Consider the following 24,745-nt stretch of genomic DNA (forward strand, 5'->3'; position numbering starts at 1 on the left):
GACTAGAAATAGCCGCGTATTCTTCTTAGTGCTTTAAGGAGAATATAAAAATATATAATATGAGTCGAATAATGGCACACACCAGCAAAAATGCAGAAGAAAGGGAAAGACAGAAAACGCGAAGCGAGTTGCAACGTTGAAGTTCAATCGAAGATACTGGAACAAAAATTCAAGTGCATGTTCACAAGATAAAAAGAAAAGAAAACTGTATATATTGACAAAGGGAACAGCATCGGCACTGGTGAAAAAATTTTCTAAAAGTTTATGCTAAAACGATAACCTTTAACTGGGAAGGAGTGCGGATATATTGAATAATGAGCGTTTTGGGGCCGCTACCTGCGAAGGTCACTAAGACAACGCAAAACAAAAGTGAACGAATGAGAGGGAAGCCTCAGGGTGCTTAGCCAACGTTTCAACAAAAGGATTCGTTCCTTCCCCTATTCACTTTGTTTTTTCAAGAAACCGATCTTCCTGCTCTGTCTACAATGGCTAGTAAGGGCGTTCAATGAAAAAAAGAAGAAGCGGAAGAACATGCACATTGCACAATATTAGCATCCTCTTCAGAGGCGAGTGTTCGCTGTTCACGACAAGAATACAAAATGGTCTGCTCTTTCGTGTGCCTTCCTGCGGAACTCAGAGTAGAACACAAGGAAGGGGCTCTCCGAGTATTACTGCACTGAAATTGTTAGAGAAATTGGGGCTAGCATTGGCATGTCAGTCATCAATAGACTGCAAATCCAGTACGTTAGATTGGCTGGAACTACTCTAGTCGATGTGAGGAAACTGACTCTCAACTCTCAAGGAACTTCTGTGCTGAGGCTTTTTAAGGCGAAAGCCTTTAATGCCTCATACTGTCGTCAGCAGCCGTGTTTGGCAGCCGTGTCGGCAGATTTGTCCGCGTTTCGGCGTCACTAAAAAGGAAACAACGTCGAAGCTGGGAATCGAACCAGGGCTTTTAGCATTTGAAGCGGAGACGCTACCACTCCGCTACGAATGCTCAAGTCTTGAGCATGTATAAAGGCGGATCTAGTGAATACATGGCTCTCATAAATGAAATTAAAGAAATAAAAAATAAAACCAAGAAAAGAAAAAGAAAAACAATAAAAATAAGAAGAAAATGAAAAATATGATTAATAAAAAGAATAAAAATAAAAAGGACAAAGATAAAAAGGAAATGAAAAAAACATATGAATATAAAAATAGAAAGCAATACAAATAAGAAAAAAACAAAAATAAAAATTTTTATGAAAAAATATGAAAATCAAAACGGAATAAATAAAAAACAAACAGTGCGCCAGGAAACGCTTTCCCTTTGCAGCCCTTTAGAGAGCCGAAGTGCGCCCTGAATTCTTTACTTGACCGACAAGTCTACCCACTTCCTGGTTATCCGAATCCAGCATGCGTGGACTTGTAAAGTTTAGCATTGACGGCATGCTGAGGCTTGGTTCAGAGAGTGCACCCAAGTGACTAAATTCATTGACGCTTTTCAAAAGTGCGCTGTCAGCACCGCGTGAGCACAGCACGCTGCACATTGAGCACGCAGGATACATTTAATGAAGACAGCACAGAATACATTCAGTCGAATGTAGTAGTGTAACATACCCCAATGAGCACTTTTTATTAATAGTATTGCACATTAACAACAACGAAATTGATCACGATTACGATAATGCTAATCATAGACCTATTACCATTTTTATGTGCACAGTGAAGGACGAGCATGCCAAAGCCGCTGCGAGTGGACTTAGGGGCCAAACTCTGTTGTGGGAACAGATTAAATGCTCTTCGGCGGAAGTGCAAGATATTTAGCGATATTCAAAATAGATTGCAAAGCAAGGAAAAGTGAGCACTGATCGAGGAGCAAAGGGGAGTACATTTATATTTTAATCGCGCTAAAGGTTCTAGTAACTGTACATGTTAAAGTATTTTGGCATGAAACATCGTACGGGAGATTGTTGGACAAATACGGTGCATAGTATTCATTAGCTGCCCCACCGCATAATGCAAATATTGTGGGCAATATAAACTAATTAACGTTACACATATTGCCTGGTTCTGTTTTCTGTTCAGAACTTACTGAACGAAATGTGCTGGCGAAAAAAAGTGCCGAAAAAAGAGCCTGGAAAGGCCGCATGCGTACAGGCAAGAACACTGACTTAAAAACTTGAATGGTGGGTGTTTTAACAAACACTTTCAGGGATATTAGGTAACATAGTACTACCTTTCTTGTGCCAAGTACGAAAACATTGGCCGAAAACACTTGAAACCCATTTTAATACACTACAGCCAAGATATTCGGTCAGCAGATTGCGGACATCAGAGCTAAAAATGATCAGGATAATTCAAACATGCCGGCAACAGTTCGCATGCAATTTCTGAATTCCAGGGAGGTCCATAGGCCGAAAATATGTCTACAGGTTTCATTGAATCATTCCGACCAGTACAAATACAGTAACAGATTTATTTTCGCAGGTAGAACCGTAGTTAAAAATGGATGAAAAAAAAATATTTTGAGAGATTCTTAAAGCAGGCAAGCTTGATTTCTGAAGTTTTCAAATTCATTTTGTTGCTTAAAAATCAGTCTACGAGTTCACCTCTTCGGTTCTTAGAAGTCCAGAGCCTGCGAGTAGTTACAAAGGGCTAGGAATATAACGGTGTCCAACATTTGTAATAAGCGACTTATCTTGACCTGTGAGGGTAAGACGCGAATATAAATCCAGTACATAACAGAGGATAAACTACAGAGCCCTAGAGAACCCGACGAAAAATTTAAATCAAGGCATTTTGTACTTCTTTTTTGCAGAAATGAACTGTGTCCTTTATTTTAGTAATTTCACAGACTGTGATAAAAAACCAGAAATTCACTCATATGCAGCTTCCGTTGAAAACATCGATGACAAACAGAACGTCTAATAATAAGGCTCTGCGGACCAGTTTACGTGTGAAAGAGCGCTGAAAATGTTTTAAAAAATCCTGTGGAAATATATTTGCATCGCGGCATATAATAAATTCATACTGCTGCGGGGGAAAGACATCGAACTTAATCAAGAAGCTGTACATCAGTAAGAGAAGTTTGGAAAATATGCACCGTACAGAATTGGGCGACAACCTTCCGTCCTACTAATGGATCGCACTTTGTATAGAGGAATGCGCTGAGTTGAGCGGAGGAACGAAGATTCCACGTTCTGAAAACAAGTTTAACATACGCAGTAGAAAGCCTTTGGTTTCGGCAAAATTTAGGCGCATATCACTGAAACAAATCTTCAGAACCGGCACTTTTGCACTTCAGACATGGAGAGGCACGACTGCGTCATGAACAGTAAGTGCGCGGAAAATGCTACAGTAAACAGCTATGTGTACAATCGGGAGTAATATACTTCGTTCCATGAATATTGTGAGCAAGCCTCAGAAAAGTTCGCTTTAAGGACAGAAGCAGAGAGAGCACAGACTGGCCCACCCCTTCTGACCATCTGCGCTGCAAATATAAATAAATAACAAAAAGAATAAACTAAAGTGAACCAAAACAAAGGCGCATACAAGCGGCATATGGTGTCATATTTGATCGGCTGAAAACGCAAACAATTTTTTCATGTTGTTCTAAATGTTATCAAAGAAGGGGATGAATTTTGACATTCTGCTTTGACTGACCTCTGTTTACTATTTGGAAACGGAACGAAGCGACGTTTCATGGCGCTCAGTAGTCTTAAACGATTTCTTCTTTTCCCCCCGCAGCGAACAGCTAAACAGCAAATTCTTTGACAGCTGGCGCGACCGTAGAGGGTCGAATACTGTTTGGAAAAGGTGCAGGATCACAATGAATACTTTAGAGCCAGTACTGAGACAGCGGGTGGCCTGTAGTCCTTTTTAGGCGGCAGACTGCAGAATTCTCGATAATATAGTGCAGCGACGTCTCTTGCGCGGTTGATTTAGGAGGCTTTTTGTGCAGCTGTCACTCTAGCCACGTTCTTTCGGAAGTGGGAAACGTCCAGCTCTCAACTAGGCATCGCGGTTTTGGACCTTCTATAAACAAATAAAAGCAAATTTGCATCAAATAAGGATCGAAACACCGAGAAAATGGCTAACAGTGATCTCGACAAGGCGTACATTTTTGTCTCCACCTCACCGAGCCGTTTTATGCGCTCTTTATCCGTCGCACTAGGCAACGCCAATGTCCTTGAAACTTTGCACAGACCACGAAAGCTCTCAGCTCATGCCTTTCCCAGCGCCTCTGCGAGTCAACTATTTGAACCCTCTTCGAAGCGGGGTAAACACGGTACATGGGGCTCCAGGTGAAAGTCAGCCTTCGCGAACTCTATATCTGCAGCGGCAAAATTTTCCCCTCCTTCTTTTCCACCCTCCTTCTTATATTCGTCTCTCAAAGCCACGAACGCTTGAGAGGAGTCGGAGCGAGAGCGACGCGGAAAGTGAAAAGCGGTGCGATCGTGTATAAACACAATATCGCGAAAACGGGTAAGGGAAGTAGGGGAGCGTTGTCGCAAGGGTGGGGGGTCTTGGTATCTCCCCATCGCCGTGACCGCGCCTCAGCCTTCTTAGAAGGTTATAAGAGAGGCATACCCACCCGGCCGGAGTGTGAGTGCGTGCCTCTGTGTGTGTGTGCGTGTTTGAGTGCGTGTGTATGTTTCTGCTGTCGAGACGAGTAAGTAATCGGAGCGATTGGCCGTAACTTTGCGCGGCGCGTGTCCCTGACACGGGTCTGCTGTTGTCGTTTCCACCGAACGCAGGACGAACCAATGCAGACTGCCGTTAGACACCACATCGAGCGCGCACACTGACCCTAGCTCCCAACTACTTTCTGTCCAATTCTCTGCCGCCGACCCGAAACTGCAATTCCTTACCACGCCTTCACTCGAGTTGCCATGCGATCAAGGTGCAGAAGTCCGTGTCCCACGGCTGGGCCCAGTGAGGCTCTTTTTCTTATCGTCGTCACTTTGCTAGCGGTCGCTGTGCACACTGCCCCGTGTCTCGCAGCGTCCAACTCTACGCTGCGACCGGAAGCCCGCACCATCTCGAAAAGAGACGACGGCGTCCTGTCGGCCGAGTCAGTGGTAGTCGTACAGACCGCGCCCACTCCGTCGGTGACCGAACGAGGCTTGATAGACAAGATCAAGCACTGGATCGGCCAGAAGATCGACGAGTCGTCGCCCGCACTGACGCGCAAGTTGCTCAGGGCTGACGTCTCGCCTCAGTGCAGCATCGGTTTGCTCAAACTGGTCCGTGGCATCCGAAACCTCGAGCCCTGGGCGCTTCGACGTGAGTACACAAATGGCTGTACGCAATGCCCCGTATGCAACAACTATTCGTTTTTGTTAGAGAAAGAGGTCTAAGCGTGTACTTGAGTGAGCGTTGTGTACCGCAACAATGTTTCTTCATAGTGTGGGCTAGAATGGCTACGTATACTGACAAGCTTATTCACTTCTTGTACACTCCTTGCTGTACTCTCACGCAGCTCCTATGTGTCAGGAGGTGTTGTGCTGTCTCAATGGAGAAACATATTTCAATCCTTACCAAGGTAAGCCAAGTTTCTCAGTTAAGAAGCCTGGCTTTGCTCATTGATTGAGAATCTTGGCTCATCTCTATTTGTAATTTGAACTTCACAATTTTCGTTTTTGTTTTCTTCAGTGAAGAAACGCGCTTACTCTTTGAGGATTCTTTCGATGACAGGGACAAACACGGTGTTGACTACAAAAATAAGAAATGGAAATGGAGGCACTCAAGGGCAGACTAAAACTTTGGTTTGCCGTTACCTCCGCAGACATGGGTGCATTCTATACTTTTGGTTCTGCTGTCGTTTTACTTGCTGAATGCTAAGGAATTTGGGATGGAGAGGAGGGGGCGGCGAGCTTGTGCCTTGCTGAGAATTATTTCGTTGCCGTGCTGCGAAAGCTTAGCACTGCGCCACGCAAAGAGTGCTTAGAAGAAAATAAGAAAAGCACAGGCACATCTCTTAATTAACCCACAATGCCGCAGGCCTAGCTGCTAGAGAACTCCAATGGGCGATCTATCGTCGTGCAGTATCTCGTGTCATATATTACGGGACAGAAGTTTCACGCGCTTCCTTCTTTCCTGCAATTCATGGTAATTGCACAAATGGATGAACCCAAATGGACACAAATGGATGAACCCAACATGGACACCTCATTATTTTAATATTAAATTAGTGTTAGCATTTCTTCCATGAAAACTGTTTCACTCTAAAAGATATGAAAAAAGGCTGATATACATCAATTTTTGTATGTGGTTCCATGTGCATTGAGAACAGTGTGATGCGAGCTGTCCGAGATGGCGGATCATAATAGCGGTGAGCAGATTTGCCAACCCTAACACATCGAATCACAATGTTCGCAGTGCACATGGAAGACTGGCTTTCATAAAATAAACAATATTGGACATTAAAATTACGGAATAGAACGAAAACTGATCGAAGAGTTCGATATTATTTCTGCTGTTGTGGGAATAGGTGTAACCGAAGCATTAATTTCCCTGACGATAGTCGAAATTCAAATCATGTCGCAGGCGCAGTGAAGACATACTCTCACCTGAATGAGGATGTGCGCTGTGATAAACAATGAGCTGGCTCGTGCTACACGTAACGAGTCTGTATTAGGTTGGCCTGCGGTGTTTGATATCTCGAAGCTGCATGGGAGGCACCATGGTGAAGGGCTCCGGATTTTTTTCGACACCCTGGTAGCCGCGCACCGACATCGCACAATCCACAACGTGCTTTTTTCTATTCCGTCACCATCGAAACATAGCCGCCACGACTGGCATTCGTTTCCGCGACCTTGGAATCAGGAGCTGAACGCCATAGCTATTAAGCCGCAGCGTGGGTAAATTAATGTAATTAAGGATTTGGCACTGGCCGATTCAACAAACTCTTAACTTGTGCATCGTCTTCTGATGTCCTTTGTCATTCCTCAGGGAAAAGCGTCATAAAATAAGCTGTTTAATCAACTAGAGCCAATTTTGGATTTCTTAGCAACAGCCCTTGTTAGCAGCTTCGACGCCGAAGAATGTACACGTGCACACAGTACGCACATGAAAGTTCTTTATTTTTTATGGCTTCCGCTGAGTGAGGTTACTGCGTCCCATTTAGGAAAAATAAATGAGTCCTAAAAGAAAGAACAACGATCATAAGAAAAATCTGACGTGCTTTACTCGGTACTCGCGCTGAAGGTTTTAAAACAAACCCAGAGATGCGATTAGTGTAATAAATTTAATATAGACAACATCCTTCAAGCCGGTGCCAGCTTTTCATCGCTGCAATTAAAGGTTAGATTAGGTATGGTTAGGTTCTTTTCTAAAAGCTGCGTTATTAGCCACCTAAAACGACATTGCAGGTAATGTTTATTCGGTTTAGTTCCATACTGTACTCAAACCAAGAGAGAAATGTGCTCATTATTGTTGCTCACAATTCGAGGCTGGGTTAAAAGGGCAGTGTTAACCAAGAAATCTGAACGCCTCTAGCTGAAAACACATTTTAGTTACATCCAGGCACGAAAATAATTGTGCCTTTAGTCTTTTCTTAAACGTACTGCCTAAGCCACTGAACAGCAATGCATAACAAAACGAATATTTTGCGGAATCTAGGCTTGGAACGTGAAGGCATCGGGCTGCCAGCCGCACTGTGCTGACAAAAGGCCCGACAAGATATGCCGCGCACATTCGTAGAGACAGAAACTAGTCACTGTCTCAGTTATGTGTCTTAAATGGCTGCTCTCTGCCCCTTAAGTGGCACCAGCGTTTCGAAGCGCTAGCGTAGAGTAAGTTTCGGGAAAGCCGCACGGGCTATCTGACAAGTTAATACGCCAATTCTCCCCACCATGTTGCGCGCAAAGTCCATGTACACAACTCAGGTGGGAAGTACGACTGGAAGAAACAGGTTGAGTTCTAGGGTGAACGACTTCGAAAATAAGTCACCCGAATTCTCATCTAAAACAGGAGTGAAGGAAACATGTCAACATACGCACAACCTTAAATTAAAAAAAAAAGCCGGCCCGTTGGAATAAGTAGAACTTGTCGGCCTGGTTGGTTCATTATACATGTGAAGCAACAAATTCGTGACCGAGACACGGACGCCGAAGAGGCAAAGAAGAGGCACACAAACGCGTTCGCTTGTGTTCATCTTTGCCTCTTCGCCATCTGGGTCTCGTTCACGAAGTTCTTTCTTCTCATCGTTGGAAAAAGCCATCGTGAGAAAGGTGTACGGGGCGCTCGCAGCAAAAGCTGAGCGCAATGGCACTGACAGGAGATGCTTGTAAGTCTGTAACGAGGAAATTATAAGCAATCTAACAATAAGCGCCAGCTACCTACCTCATGTTAACACTTTTTTTTCAGTGCATGCGTTTTTACTGATGCGAAAAAAAACGTTATCTAAATGTAAAATAATCAAGACTCGCAAGAGAAATACTCAGAAATATACAGAAACGTTCTGTACAAAAAAAATTGCAATATTTGTGGAATATTTATTAATAGGAAGAAATTGGGCAACGAAAATGTGTCTGCCCGTATTTTTTAACTTCAGAGGAGAGTACGTATTAGGCAAAGCGTAGCGTCCAGTTTTATATAGAGAAGAATCTCGTACTTTTCAACTCACAATTGACCTGATGGCCTCAACAAATCAAACTTTTAAATCATTGAAGTTCATGCTGCGTATTTTACGTCAGGTACACCACAGGTGTGCTTTTTTAAGCTGCCAAAACATTTTTCTCCAACCTTTCTTACCAACTTTTCTTTCTTCCTAAACACAAATTTATAAGTGCATCATTATAAGACAGGGCACTCTTTGACGATGTGTTCAACCACAGAATGTTTGAAATACGTATAAAAGCGAAGGAAAAATGGAGAAAGCTGGAAGACTATGGGAGTTTTATGTGATCACAGAGCCGGGTCCGACGTCGAGGTAAAGTGTGATTCCTATATTGTTCCTAAAACAAACTAGCTTTTAATTTCTAGTTATTCGTATGCAAAAGCGACATGACTGCTTCACCGGAAAATGTGCACAAGCCGGTCATCCTTTTCTATCAATTTCAGTGTTATACCACACTGACGATAACTCGCAGTCCAAGACCTCATGGCGGAGACTAATCCAGCTGCAGAAGTCCACACAAATACAGGAAGGAACTGTGCAACAATACCATTATTTTTCTATTCGTGCCATTCTTGTCGAGCAATGCGGATGTAGAATATACGTGCGTCCAGAGTCAGGAGGTGGCTGCGCATATATATGCCTTGAGCTGCACTCACGTCCGAGGAGGGCCCCGAAAGCAGTAAAAAAATCCTATCATTGCAGACCACTCGGCGCCAACATGTGCCGATTGTGTGTCTTGCCGCACAATTACGACGACAGGGCGGCATTATTTCACGGCCTACGGATGTCTTTAACGGCGCGAGACGCAGGGCGCTATACTTCGCTTCGCCAGTGCCACCGATAACGACCGCGCGACAACGTTTCTTTTCTAAGCGAGCAAATTTATCCAATGCGCAGCGGACACGCTCCAATATATTTATCACTCCGGAGAATAACTTTATGGGTCAAGGCAGAAAAGAGAACGAAAATAAGGAAAAAGGAAACAACATAAAATCAGAAGAAGCACGCTGTCAGTATCACTCAAACGATCGGCACCGACCAACAAGACGCCCGTGCCGGCCGGCCACGACGTCGGAGCGCATCCTCTAGGTCGCGTTCTCGGCGGCAGGCGGAAGAGCCAGAGGCGTGCGTACGTGAGCGGGTCGCCCTGGACACCGGGTGCCCCCGTCCGATCGAGAGCGAAACATGTAGGAAAAGAGAAACAGGACTCGTCGCGTGTCACTTTCTTGCCAGCGTTGCCGCTGGTTGCATAGAGCCGGGATACGCACGTGCGGCCTCTCTTCCGACTTCAACCGGAGCAAGGTTGGGTCGCTCTCATTCCAGCGTAGTCAAGTTTGCCCCCGCCTCAGCGGGACACTACTGATCCGACTAGCACGTTCAGGGGTGGGGGAAAACAGCCGCAGTGCTATGAACATGTACCGCCTTGTGTAGCCCCGCGCTTTTTTGCGAGCGTGGTGTGTGCGTTTCTGCCGTACATTCTGGGTCGCGTTGCTAAGATTCGCCCGATGATAGTGCAGCGAAGGTTGCAGGGATGGGGCTCAGGTTGGGTGCAAAATCGGATAGGAAATTATGACCGATCAATTTCAGCTTTAGGGATCTGGCAGCTAGGGTCTTTCGGTTGGCTTATAGGCCTGGAGTATAACACCGAAATGATTGTGTTGAAGATTTGCGGGGTCGCAGCGGAGCACCAGAGCAAGATGACCAGCGTGGCAGGCTTCCAGTTCCGAACGGCCCGTGCTGGGCATGCGCTCCGAGCACGCGCTGTCGATCTTTATTTTCCTCCATCGCGGGAACGCCGATCTCAGCGCCTGCCCTTTATTGCGTCGCCGGGCGCTATAGGGCCCCCCGCCTAGACCGAACGTCGAAATGGGCGCTTGGTAAAAGAAAGGAGAGAATGAGAGTCCAGTAAGTTCATGTCAGAGGCCGGGAAAAGCCGTCGCTTGGGGTGCGCGAGCTCAGGTGGACGAGCCTGGCTGCTGCACAACGGGCGAATGATGCAGGGTGCCAAGCTGACAAAGGATATGAGGGAAATGGAGGCCATGGTCGGGCCGTCACCGACTGTAGTGCTGCCCGCTGGGTGTTGGAACGTTGCAGCTGGTGTCGGCGGGAAGCTGGCACGCAGAGTACGCCGTCACAAGCAAGGGAGCGGCCGAAACGGCTCCGTGGACAGATGTGGTCTTTATCGTGGTGTCGTGTCGCTGCTGTTGCGCCAGCTTCAAGTCCTCCAAGTAGGTGGCAACGGCTGGCTTACATGGCTCAGGTGAGCCTGATGCAAGGCGCGAGCAGTGCGGGCCGGCCACTAGGGTTGGCACAGGTGTGACCGACGAGACAACGGTGACAGCTGTGGTGATGACGGAGGAAGTTGCTCAGTTCAATGCCAGGTGCTTGGGTGAAACGGGAGTGATAGTCCGGAGCACCTCAACAGTGTTGATGCGCGTGTGGGCATGGTCGGCTGTGGGTGGCTGCAAGAAGATTGTGGCAGTGACAGGCCGTGTAGTTGAGACTGCTATATCAGAGGGCTGGCTGACAGCAAGAGATACATTCTAAGAGGATTCTGGTGTGGGCTACGTGGTTCATTCTTAACAAACAGATTCACAACAGCGCTACGGAACGAGGACAGAAGGAACACGAAGAAGGAACACAGCGCCCGCCCTGTGTTTTTCGTGTTCCTTCTGTCCTCGTTCCGTAGCGCTGTTGTGAATCTGTTTATCAAGAGATACAGCTGGTGGATGGGCAGTTGCCGCACTACACGGTGTGGGTAGCTCTGCCATTCGTTGCTGAGGATGGCTGAAGTCAAACACCAAAGCAAACGCTTGCTGCGGCAGTGTCGAGCTGACAGGGTCAGACTCCGAGAAGCTGTTGACAGCACTGAGGGCTTCGGGTGTGGCCCCTTGGGCAGGCGGTGTGGCCTTCTGGATAGTGGGGCGGATAGCTGACAGATTCTGCGGTGCCGGCAACCTCACTTCGCCCTTAGCACGCTCGCTCAGGTCAGTGACTGACGGCACTGGTGGAATGAGCGATGAGGCGGCAGGTGAGCTTTCGGCTGGCAGCGATGCTACGCAATATTAGGTTACTGAAGGTGGCGGAGTGGGCCACTCGTCGAGGATGCGCTCGGCTGACGGTGGTACAACTGTAGATGAGAGAAGTTGCTTGACGGACTGTGCTGAAGGCACTGTAACGTCATTCTGGGAGCCGGTATGGCCAGAGGCGCTGAACAGGCTGGCGCGAGGTGCATCTGTCGCTGAGTTTGCTGACGTGGCAGACCGCGGTGGGCCAGGCATCTCAAAGAGCTGCTGAGGGAATGACTGCGTACTTCGGGCCGTAGAGTCGTCGCACAGCGCTGCTAGCGTAACCGGGGTAGCAGGATGTGCTGCCGGAAGCGATGCGGTAGCGTCTGGTGCGGTCGGTGCTGAAGAAGCCGGGCCGGAGACGCTAGACAGGAGCGGCAGAGTACTTGCCAGTGACAGTTGCGGCGTGCTGGTTCCGTAGGATGCAGCGGGAGACAAGTGCGATGCTGGCGCGGGCGGTGGCGAAAGCGGGTCCGCCTCGTCGTAGAGCGACAGCGGGTAGTAGGATGCGCCGTAGCAGGCGAGGACAGCAGCGCGCAACTCGTCGTAGGGCCGGCATCCTGAGGCAGGGCAGGCGAGTCGGCAGAGGAGGTCGGGCGGGAGAATGTCGGAAAGGACTGCGTGTTTAAACAGCTGGATGGTAATGCTGTTCATCTACATCGCAGCCTTCAGTTGGGCGAACCACCCGCCGACGCCTGCAGGCCGGAACGCTGGGAGCGGGGGGTTGAAATCTAGGTCTTGCCAGCCTGCCATGCTAGGACGCCGCTGGAATAGAAGGCACGGCTCGCCGGGTCACCACTGTTGAAGATTTGCGGGGTCGCAGTGGAGCACCAGAACAAGATGACCAGCGTGGCAGGCTTCCAGTTCCGAACAGCCCGTGCCGGGCGTGCGCTCCGAGCACGCGCTGTCCATCTTTACTTTCCTCTATCGCGGGAACGCCGATCTCAGCGCCTGCGCTTTATAGTGTCGCCGGGCGCTATAAGTGCTTTTTCTGAGACATGTTACAGATGATTCAATGTGCTCAACTTCGCTTCGAAAGTTATGGATGCATTTATTCCCAGCGCTCCTCCCAATCTTTGCATCCAGATGATACGGTTTAGGATTTAGGCTGGTACTAAATAACGTACAATGTTCATACTTAATAGACACTGTTAGACAAAAACTATTCAGCTCTGCGCCCTTTTCTCATACCTTCGGTAAGATTATGCTCTTGTACGTGATCATTCTGTCGCAGAGAAACGTATTGTCTTACGTATGCCCGCGGTATACGCCGTGGCAGCGCAAGTGAAGCGGGAAACAGGTTTGGTAAGTCGCCGAGCCTGATTTGATTACTACTGCTTTGATTACGACAGGGGAGGATGTAAAAAAAAACGCCATCCTCCTTTACAACCAAGCCCAACGGGCTCAAATTAATAAAAACGGCGCAAATTTTTCTAAATGGCAAATTTTAGAGGAAAAATTAGAAACAAAATAACGCTACTAAGCGAGGCGCAACCAACCATCAGCTTCCTCCACCCTTTCCGCTTAGCAGGCAAGGATATCCAGCGCATTTTGTACAAGAGGGACGAAAGAAATGAAGCGAATTAAAGACTTGCTCCTCTCCCTCGTATGTGACCCACTTTATGTGGTGATCGTAGCTATCCTAATATCGAATTCCAGTGGTTCACGCGTGTTGTTTGCTGCAGAATTTCATATTAAGGCATTAGTTTTATATGCCTAGATGCCTGCGTTCCTTTCCAATACCTCCCCTTTTTTCTTTTCTCTGGCTGCACTCCACTTAGTCGTGCACAATGGACATGGCAGAATAAATACGACATGCCAAAGCTGACATTGCATGCAGCGGTAATCTTAAACATACAAAACTTCTTCAAACTAAAATATGCGGTGTATATAACTTGCTTAATGATTACTGAACCAAAATAATGAGCATCAAGATCTATACAGCGATGATACATAAATGCTCCCGATGCGGAATATAATATGATTCCTTTTTTGTTGGTTGTCTTGAGCGCCAAATTTATGCGTATCTACCGCCTCACATACAGGTCTGATGAGCACCGGGGCCGCTTTGGTTTAACCAAAGCCTACAGTCCCAGGGTGTGTTGTACAGTAAGAAATACCGTGAAGGCGGCTTGCGAGGCGCACATCTACTGCTGGAATTGCGCGCTGAATGCAATATTCTGAGAAGTCGAAAAACACCAGACTGCTGTCGCTGACAGAGGAATAGCCAGGTCAGCAATGTACAGTCATGGACAAAAATTTTCAAGTGCAGATTTGTAGAAGGAAATTATTCTTCGGCGATCTAACAAAGGAGCTCCTTGAAAAGCATGGAGTCAGAAGAGGCATTCGTGCTGAATCCACTAGAGCGGCTACGAGCTGACTGGCTAGCGAGGTAACGTAGATATGATTTTTTCCCGCGATTTCGCATACCGCAGACTTTTGTCCATTACTCTACCGATGAAGAGATATGCAGAAATATTTCAGCTACCACGATGTAAAAACGGGAGCTTTTGTAATATCATATGCAGTTTTAAAATTTAAACAGAAGCCTTGTGCTAGAAGTCGAAGATGCCAGCTGAAAACGAACGACGATGGGCTCAGTAACGTGAACTACATGGTTCTCTGGAAGTGGCCCTTGCAAGAATCATGCTTTCAGCTGGCCTAGTACGAGGAGGCGAGCTTTCGCATCGCAAACGTTTCTGTTGTCAGTTGAGCGAAAGTCTAACTCTTACAGAATAAAGATCCAGGCGCAATATTTCGCATTCAGAAGCATTTTCCCGGTCGGGCGCCGAGGTTTGCAAAACAATATTTTCTTGACTGAAGGAGTTTCAGCAGGCAATGTTAACCACCTCAAAGCAGTGGGAGGCGACAAATGGCCTATAAAGTGTTTTCGCACTTTATTGGACCTTTTTTTCACAAAAAGCACATGCTTTTTCAATACCGCCCTTGACAGTTGAGGTATTCCGCTGAATTCGTACGTGTATATGTACGGGTGTTTTGGCGGCGATGATAATATTTAGAAAGAGGCGTTTGAAGTTGGGAAGAATTATTTTTTTCTTAAGGAGGTAATCTACGATGGCGTACGTCAGGAAAGAAGAGACGTGCTAAGTTATTCTAAAGTACTTGTGTAAGATGTAACAATCAGCTTTCTCGCCACAACCAACAGGCGCTTTACTGCGTGGATGCAGGGGCAATCTTCCATCCACTACGCGGGAGCAGCTCTATCGCTTGCCAACCCAGGAAGGGTACGCGCTCGAAGGAACAAAGGGAGAACTACATGAAGTGTGCACTTAGATGGTATTTACTGCTCATGCAAGTAATACAAAGAGTGGCCCAACTGGCTATGCAAAAACAACAAGGGGATCATTGGAAGGAGGGGGAACCTGCAATACCTGCATTTTACTTTGTCGCAGCTGGTAGCCGTTAATTTTGGTTTTAATTGGAAAAACGCGAGTCCTCTCAGAGTTCTGACGCTTCAGCCACGTAAAACTGAAATAAAGAAGTCGAAGAGACCACGTAATCACTCCGCTCAGCCTGCATTCCTGGACAGCGCACATATAGCATGCACTTTCCTGTGGCACCCGGCCTCGACCGAGACGCCGCTTGGCGTCTGCGACCGCCCATCCTAGTAGATATAGGAATGTGATAATGGCTGCTTCGACTGATATCGTCCGTTCAACGCAGCTCGTTGCCTTCCATTGTGCCGGGCAGGCACAACGAATTTCGATGCTACAAGTGGACAAGGCAAGTGGTTGTGTTTATTGTCGAGATGTTTGCGGACGTGCTTTTGTTTCAGGCAGCACATAACACATTCTCTTTTAAAATTAAAATGAAGAATTGTATAGTCCACAGTTCCGCCCTAATTCATGACCGCCACACAATTTTCCTCCGCGAAAGAATAACAGTCGGCTGCTAAAGATTTTCAGGTCACCTAAACAAACAGCTAATCACAAGACTAAATTATAAGCCCCAAAAATTCTGTTCCCTGAGACTGGTCTAATAGAGTGGAGCATTAAAATGCTAATCTTGTTTACTGCTGCGATTGGTAAGCAGAGTAAAGCACCACCCTGCTGCTTTTAAGCTGCATCCTACTGTAAATCTTCATTCATGAGATGAGGCGTGTTATTTTAGTGCGAATCTGTGTACGGCATAGTTTTTGCTCGTTGCAGCTTTCGACGGATTCGACAGCAGGCAAGGCTCCGCAGCTCCTGCATTAAGGCACAGCCTTCAGCTCGTGCCATATCTCTTTCTGGTTGCTGCTTCAGGCATGCCCGCGAGCCTGCAGTACAGAGGGTTTCTGTGCTCCGGCGCTTGCGCAATCGGGCCACCGCATGACGGCGCAGCGTAATTCCTCTTTATAATCTAGTGATAGGCGCGTTCCCCTGCGTGCAGAGTCCGCAGGGAAGCACTAAATGGAACGCGACGCCGGCAGAAAGAAGCCATTTCGATTCGGGTAGTTGAAAATCAGCTGTTGGCCCCCGTGGGGCTCCGCTCAGCTGACGAGAAAATGGGTTACGTGGCTTCCGATGTTGCGAAACGTCCACAGTAACAGGCAGGCCCGGCCGACATCGCCCCGATTGGAATGGGTGCGCGTCGAGATGCAATTCTACGAAAGATACTGCGGTCGCTTTCATCTATAGGGTCGCTTGTCACCTGGGGCACATGCGATAGTGCATGGGCATGAGAGCGAGCTTCCTTCGTATACGACTTTGAATTACCAACAAAGCGCGGAGATGTACCGAACTAATGTTATTCGCTAGTGCTGCGAACGTAGTGACTGCAGCTGTGTGGCACTGCCCCGGATGTCGCGCTTGCTTCTTTGATTCCGCACGGATAATTACAGCCAGGGCTATCTGCTAATGCACAGATGATTGGCCGGGTTTGTTTTCTGTTCAGAATATATTGCTGGCTCTCAACGCAAGCTCTTTAATTATTTTTTATTAGTTCAATATAAAAATCCATTGCCAACAAGGAAACGGGCAAGTCCTGCGTGGCATTTGAATATTTTATGTAGGCGTTCGCGTTGACGCATATTTAGCCCCAAACATTTACCCTCTATTGCAGTCCATATTAAGGAGATTTGGTGAATCGAAAAAGAAAAGACTGAATGCGAAATCTTTACCCAAATATAGTGTAGCTGCAAGTAATGAGGAATAAATTTGCCCAATTATTGGGACCTGTGTTGAGCTTTCTCTTTAGAACGCATTGCGAGCTCTAAAACACATAATTGAGCTTTTTCACCGGTTCTTAGCGCAAACGAAATTTCGCCTACAGCCATAACCTAACAACCTCAAATTCTCCAAAAACACGCGTGTAGGCCTGACTTCCTCAGATAATTTTGAAACTAATTTTTTTTACGTTACACTGACTGTGATTTATCTCCCAGCAACTCAACTTTACTTGCCCATCCCTGCCATCAGAAAATCTATGAGTTCGGTCACTTACGATATCGCGCATGCTCAAACAAGGCCTCTGAATAAGGTGCGGCTTGATAAACGCGACCAGCGACTGTTTTCCTTTTGACACCTCATGGGTTTTTTGAATTTCTTCTCCGTGTTTTTCACCTGCCAGAGAGCTCAGCTTCCGCGTCACGCCCGAGTACAAAGGTCCCTATTAATTTATACCACCTGTAGTTTAACGTGTCAGAAACTTTGAGTACACAGGCACTTTCCTTTTGTCTGCGTTGAAACGCTGCCGCCGAATGAGAGATTGTGTGCTATGATTGCTTGAAGATCATAAGAGCGCTGTAGCCATTTAGCCAGCTTATTTCTGACTGCGGAATTTTGTGCTATAGAACGTTTGCATTTTCTGTTACCCTGAGAAAGAAGCAAAAATTTGCTATTGTAAAGATTTGGAATGATACTACTTGACACAATTTGTGCAGAAGGTTTTTGGAAACGTTACCGTGAAACTTTATTCACTGAGTAAACAAAGCACGCAAAATGTTATGTACATTTCGTCCTACGAAGCATAAATGTAGCTGTGCGTATATATATATATATATATATATATATATATATATATATATATATATATATATATATATATATGCAAAATTGAGAAACGCTTCATTTAAGTAAACATTTATTGGGAGTCGACGTTTCGGACAGAGCCTGCCCTAAGGACAGCTCCGAAACGTCGACTACCAATAAATGTTTACATAAATGTAGCGTTTCTCAATTTTGCATTTTATCTTTCTCTGCTATATATATATATATATATATATATATATAGCAGAGACGAGAGGGGAATGAGGGGCTCGTTATACCAGGTGTCCCAGCTAAATGTAACCAAGCTTTTAAAAAACACAGGATGTCCTAGCCGTCTGAAACCAAATGAGGGTTGTTTAGACTCGCGTGACCTAGTCTGCAGTATTTTTTTCGTTCTTCAAAGTTGACTAATTGGTTAAGCTTAATTAAATAACTTTTTAATTATTGATTTGAGGAACAAAGTGCCAATGGAAAAGTTGTAGATCGCTTTGAGAAACAGCTTCCTAAGACATTTGCAGCAAAGTAATATTTACGAAAGTAGTTTTTTGCCGGCCTTTAACCATAACCCGCACAATAAGAAAAAGCTGCCACATGACAACTGTGCCACTTCAACGTCCCAACACGCACCTCAAGAATAAAATCCGTTTTTTCTGGAGTCCTCTCCTCGATGAGACTATGGGTGCACATTGGGGCAGAGAAGTGAGCGAGCAGCCGGTCACGTGACAACTTTCTTTTAAGGCCAATAAATGAAGCTACGTAAATTATAACTTCACGGAAACAGCACTACTGGCGGTTTTTCGAGGAGATCTCAAACTTTTTTATTGACACTTTCTTCCTGAAGGCAATAATTAAAAAGTTAGCTAATGAAACTTAACTACTTAATTAACTCTGAAGAGCGAAAAAATACTCAAGACTAGGCCACGCGACTATGAAAAACCCTCAGTTGGTTTCACTACACTAGGACACTTCGCCTTTTTTAAAAGTTTGGTTACATTTGGCTAGGACACCCGGTATATTTACGAGAAGCCAACAGCCACACAGAAAACAAGGAACACAGGGAATTTTATTTATATATTTATTATTTTGTGGTGTTGATCAATGAAGAATATTACTTAATATGTTATCGCTTAAAGATAATTCATTAGAAAAGCAGAAGAAAAAACAACCACATGCCGCCGGTGGGAACCGAACCCACGCCCTCCGAACTACGCGTCCGGTGCTCTACCAACTGAGCTACGGCGACGGCTGTCAGATCAGCTTTTGGGGGTATTCATGCTTACAAGTGACCTAACCTTGAGAGTGTTCATCAACGCCACGCACTATTCGTAAGCGGCAGACGTAGCACGTCCTGAGACTCGCAATAACACATGGTTGCCTAGCAATTTCTGCCAGGCCACATTAAATTCCATGCAGCGCATTGAATGGCGGCGCATGAGCAGCGAACACGTAGGACTCTTTCGGAGTTTCACAGGCTTCGTTGAGTTTGTAGACCAACATTACGAAACCACCCCTAGGGAGGTATTTCTGACGCGCTGTAACTCATTGATTAATGATCATCAGGCAGTTTAAGCGGTCTTGAAGAAAAACTAACCGCCTTGACTAAACCTTCATCAAGAACGAAAAATATTCAAATCAGCGCTTCCCCGCACCCAACTTGACTGCTTTATTTCATATTCGCGATACAAGCTTCTTATCTTTATTAGTTCCAGTTGCCTACAACACTGTATGTAAGTTCAGAAAATACAGTTCCTTCGAGTCTGAAGCTTAATGTGCATCGTTACGCCGACGAATAAAGAAAGGTGACGCTGTGCGACAGTGTAAGGCGAGAAAAAATACTTTTAATTGGCAGTTATATTAACCTGACGTTGATCAGAGCTTTTCACAGGAAAACCTGTGCGATTTTAGTGCAGATTCTAGGGAGGCTAGGTTGTTTTTTAATTATTTTGTGCTGCATACCATGGCATTTTATGCAAGGGGGTTCCATAACAAGCAGTGTACACAGATGTGACAAAACACGTTTCATTAGTATAGGTTCCAAAAATTTGAGGCTGAATCTCGCATTATTAGAGAATACCTGCATTTTCCAAGTTCTGACAATAAGAAGACTGAACAAACTTACGTTGACGTTGCTTGCGACCAAGCCCGAATCCGGATTATGACGTATTTGTACTCCAAGTGTAACAAAATTATAAAGCAATCCGTAAAGACTTCGTTTTTCGTTGCCGGGAAATTCAGCAGCGTCGCTTGCGCGGCATTGTAGAAGTAATTATTTACGTCTGAAATTTTTGAGTGTGCGCTCGATTAGAACATGGAAGTGACAAAAGGTAATCCAAGATTTCATTCCTGCCAGCATTTCTTCTAGAGAGTGATAGCGGCAGAAAACGAAGGTGGGAGGAGTATACAAGTGAGGCGCGCGTCGTGTGTTGTTTCGAGCACTCTTCGACAATCCAGGTGCGCTCAACTAGATGTCCTTTCAAGTGATTTGTAGCACACTAGCCTCGTCTACATGTTTTATACTTTGCTCGCAGTGTTCGACGCGTCCGGCAAGTACCCTACAGGGGCGCTGCAGGCCACCAAGGCTGACCTGGGCGCCTTCGAGGAGTGCATCGAGACTGTGGTGCGGGACAACGACGGCTACGTGACCGCGCGCGGCCAGTACTGCAACCTGCTCTACTTTTCCACCAACGACACCGATGCGCAACGCTACATACTGCCCGCAATGGCCATGTCGCACCCTCGGGTTAGCCATTATTCTGGTTCATTAACCACGACGCCTTAACATATACGAGTAGTCGCGAAAAGTGGCGGACATATGCTAATTGACCTGCTCGTGCTTATGAAAACACGCGCCTTTCGCGGGCGTCTCTATTTACAAAACTTTACATGACACTAGCTTTCATCTCATGCGTCTCCTTATACCGGAGCGGATTCATGCACTGCTGTGCTCACGCTTCTTTTCCTGCATCATAGTGATGCATCCACTACAATGAGGAGTGGCATGAGTCGACTGCGCTTACTAGATTACGGAGATATGTTTTCAGCTCCAGTCGCAACATATTTTCATGGCGAGCAAACTCTGAGGCGCACAGTGCGCTGATCGGACGCTGTATGTTATTCTTATGTTACATATTGCATCTCCTTGATGCACTTTTTATACGTTCACACAGAGAACCGTCTTAATTGCGTGAGGCGCACATTCGCGCCGCATCTTTGACATTATAACTTTTTAAAAGATGCATCGCTGCTTCAGAATCACCGTAATGTGCTCTGCTGCTTTAAGCGGGCAGCGGTTAGCACTCTCAATGGGCGCACCAGGCCAGGTTATTTTGTGTTACTCAGCACGGTAAAATTTCGCTGGGAAGCTGACTAGTACGGCGAGAAATCCTCGGGAACGCACACAATAATATGGGGCACATTGAGGCCGGTCACGATTCTAGCAAAGCGCTTAGAAGAGCTTAGAATAACGTGGTTCAGCAGAAAGGAGAGAAGAAAGCTTTCATATTGCCGCCTGTATTTATAACTCGTGAGGCAGTGTGTCTGGGAGCTCCAGACATTATATTGCATGCACTTCATATTTGATATGACGCGGTGCGAGACCCACCCAAAAGCACTGAATGTTAGAGCTGAATTTGAACGGAACCGTTACATTCTCCCGGCTCAGGAATATCTCGTGACCGCTAGCAATAAACCTGTGTTTGCTGCGACCGCTTGCGAGCAAAATTTTACTTTTTCCCCAACCGAAGAGAAGTAAACAGTGAATTAATTTGGTTTATTCCACTCAAAAGAGATCCTCTGTCGAGTCCTGAAATGTTTTTCTGTATAATACCGCTCATATTTTGCCCGGAATGATAATCTTTCTCTATTTAAGTAACTTCAACTTCTCGTATTTTCGACAAACCTCAGTTTCTTTCTCGCACACAAACTCGCAGTTAATCGCATATGCAGCCCTGTGCAAGTCTGAAATATTACTGAAAAGGAGGGAGAATTTTCATGCTAGTAAAATGCAGTCAGATAACCTAACGTAACGATTCTCGTTTCTTCTAGTATACAGGAGCCAGACTTAGAAAAAATTTTTGATCAGCATAACTTAGGGAGAGGTACCGTCGGGGGTCAAATCCGGTGTACAACTTTGGAGTTTCAGTTGAACTTGACTGCGGCACCACTTTCCAGCAGCGCCTACTGTCCAGACAGACGAGAAGGCGACCGTTTTCATCCAAAGGCATGTAGCTTCGCTCGTATACATTCGTAGCGCTCAAGCTTGCGTAAACACCGAAAGAAGCCTCATGAACAGCAAGTCATTTAACCGCGAGTATTAAACAGGGTGATTTTTTTTCAATCTTTCGAGGTGTTTATTTTATGAACTATGAGAGATAAGTCGATTCGGTCTGTTGATCCGGACTCTAGATCAATGCGGATGGTATGTACCTCGCACTTATCAGTAAATAAAAGACTGATAAGCTAAATGAACGAATAAACTTTCATATTTTTGAATTTGGAGGGCGAGGATGTACTCCGAAATTGATGACCATCAACATAAATGTGAGCTGTGTTTTGAAATTTTGTTAAACGTCAGTGTGTTTCGTAATACCTAATGTCAAAAGTATGCATTTGAAAGCTGGTTGAGGGGGCTTTCTCTCATTGCACATTTTTAAAATGGCGTGTCTCACTCTTCTTATGCATCTAATATAGGCTCAATCGGCGTACTGGATGATGTAGAAGAAGATAACTTTATTTCGGCGACGATAGTATGCCCAGCAGCACAATTTTGATGTTTTATTATGAGAAAAAGCCAACTCAACAAGCTTCGAAATTGAAATTTGAAATTTAAAATATTGAAATTTCAATTTCAATATTGCGAACCATGTTGGCGATTAAGCAAATTAAAAAACAGGGCTCGGTCTTCTATATTCACGGCCATACATTTTGCAATACAACCTTTCCCCTTACAATAAAAATAAAAAAGCTTATTGGTAAATTTAAGTTAATTATTCGCTTAATTATTGATTCATATGAGGTACACAATGTCCGCATTGTTTTTCAATGCAGCTCAACAAACCCCACTGGCCTTCTCTCCCAGTTTTTAAAATAAACATCTGGAAAGGTTCAAAAGCCACCCTTCCGCCGCTTTTTCGCTGAGACTTATTATAGCTCGAATAGAAAAAGGGCAAGATAAAAAGAGGGAATGCAGCGCACCCCTACACATTATGTCGTTGCGGTGCTCGCGATGACTGCGTAAAATGCGGTCATAGTTCTTGCTTTTGCTCTTGCAGGTTACTGAATTCAGGAATCACTTGTTCAGTGCCAAAATACCTACGTTGCGGCTGGGCATATGTGTGCTGAATGACTGCACAGAGCAGGAGCTTCAAGCATTGATCAACACAGGTGAGTCATTTGTTGTGAGTTCAGGGGAACCTCTCTGTAATACTAAAGGAAGGGAAGCTTAACTTGGTGATTTTCATGTCAAGGCAGTTCCACTAGGACAATCAGTAAGTCGACTGTTCGAGCTTTGATATTTAAAGGGATTTTCATTTGAGGACAGCATCACCTCGCCGAACGTGTAAGCACGACTGAGCTTAACTCCAAATAACCTAAACCTGTGCTATGTCCGCCTTCTTTACGACTACTGCTCACCCGTGTAGTCCTGTCATCATTGTATTTCCTGCAGACGCAGCACCCGGGTGAGCATTAGTTGAATTCTTCGATATAAATTGTCCTTCCTTGTTTGTAACTGCTCACAGACTGACTTGTAGAAAAGGCTTAAATTAGCGCTTTCGAGCATGCTATAGCGTTGACAGATTTTTTATTTAAATGGGTAGCTGAATCAACAACATGGCGTTCCGATTGAAACTAAACAATAGCCACATTTAATCATTCGCTCTTTGTCTCCGTGTTCCAGTGGTTCCAAGTCAAGTGCGTCTTCGCGTGGAAAACTGCGTCGACGGCGACTTTCCCTCGTTAAGTCGAACACAGATCATCATCACGTGAGTATGAAAGACACGTTAGATAGAATTCAGGCATTCAGCTCTTCTCATAAAGGACAGCGAAGAAATAAAATGCGAGGACTTCGTTCGGCATGCCCACTGGCGGCCTACTTATTGTGCCTATAATTCTTACAGATCATTTTTGGGCATTATCACTTTCACCATTATTCTTGGCACAGTTACGGATGCACTGACTTCAAAAACGACGAGCCCAACTATCAAAGGTAAGCTATCAACGGCTGTTGTTCAGTCGTCCAAAACCTGTCTGGAGAACTGGAATGGCGCACCGGGAGCACATTTTGGTGGTACATGAGTGGCTATAAATCGTGCACAACTCCACATGCCTTTAGAAGCCGAATGGGGCCCGATAGGCACCTGCGATTGCCATAAATGCACGAGAGAGCACACTGTTGGAACGCTCTAAACTAGTGAGTGGACATCTTTACTGTGTTATCACTTATGGAAAAATTGCAATGCGTGTTTTCATTCAGACAGAATCATAGTTTTGTGTTACCAACTACACAAACGCATGAATTGGTGCCAAAACGGTCATAAACTAGTAACATATTTTTAGGATTCCTACAGCGCGGCCAGAAGCGCTGCGTTTAGGAAGGTAACATTCCGTGAGCCGCATAAAAAATCGGCCATGAAATCGGTATAAGTAATTAGGAAATAGTTGGTCTTCTTTCAATTTTCTAGCGAAGTTGAGTCGCAGCCCAGATGCTTTTATAATCTTAGTGCGCATAATGGGGATGCTATAATACTGATTTCTTTTTTGGGACCTTCGTGTTTATTTTCCCCGCCCTGGTACGTGCATAAGCACGCACAGCTACGGTTTCAGCATGACACGTCGCAACAACTTCAATAAGAAGCTCAAACGTGTCGTTCTCAATGGAAAAGTGCTGAGAACCATACAGACAAAAAGATGTTGACTTATACGGAGTCAAAAAAAAGGAAAGCTCTAAATACTCTAAATATTAATCATTATGAAGTAGGCCATCGACACTGAGACTTGGTGTTGTAGTCTCACTTTGTTCAAGTTAGTTTGCCAGACGCCTTGCTTACGCTTAGTCTACATCAATTTAATCCATTCAGAAT

At 45.5% G+C, this 24,745-nt stretch overlaps 1 protein-coding gene across 1 annotated transcript in view; it reads left to right on the plus strand.

Moving 5' to 3' along the window:
- The first annotated feature begins 4,877 nt into the window (after nucleotides 1-4,877).
- Nucleotides 4,878-24,745, plus strand: part of LOC149354395 (nose resistant to fluoxetine protein 6-like) — a 46,433-nt gene continuing 26,565 nt past the window's right edge. The window contains exons 1-5 of the mRNA XM_089575979.1: nucleotides 4,878-5,271; nucleotides 20,195-20,406; nucleotides 22,937-23,048; nucleotides 23,563-23,647; nucleotides 23,783-23,871. Of these exons, the coding sequence (XP_089432105.1) occupies nucleotides 4,878-5,271; nucleotides 20,195-20,406; nucleotides 22,937-23,048; nucleotides 23,563-23,647; nucleotides 23,783-23,871 (892 nt within the window). The remainder of the gene's footprint in view (nucleotides 5,272-20,194; nucleotides 20,407-22,936; nucleotides 23,049-23,562; nucleotides 23,648-23,782; nucleotides 23,872-24,745) is intronic.

This window comes from Amblyomma mixtum, chromosome 3 (genome assembly GCF_055824585.1).
Source record: "Amblyomma mixtum isolate Tamu chromosome 3, ASM5582458v1, whole genome shotgun sequence".
In the NCBI taxonomy this organism is placed as follows: Eukaryota; Metazoa; Arthropoda; class Arachnida; order Ixodida; family Ixodidae; genus Amblyomma; species Amblyomma mixtum.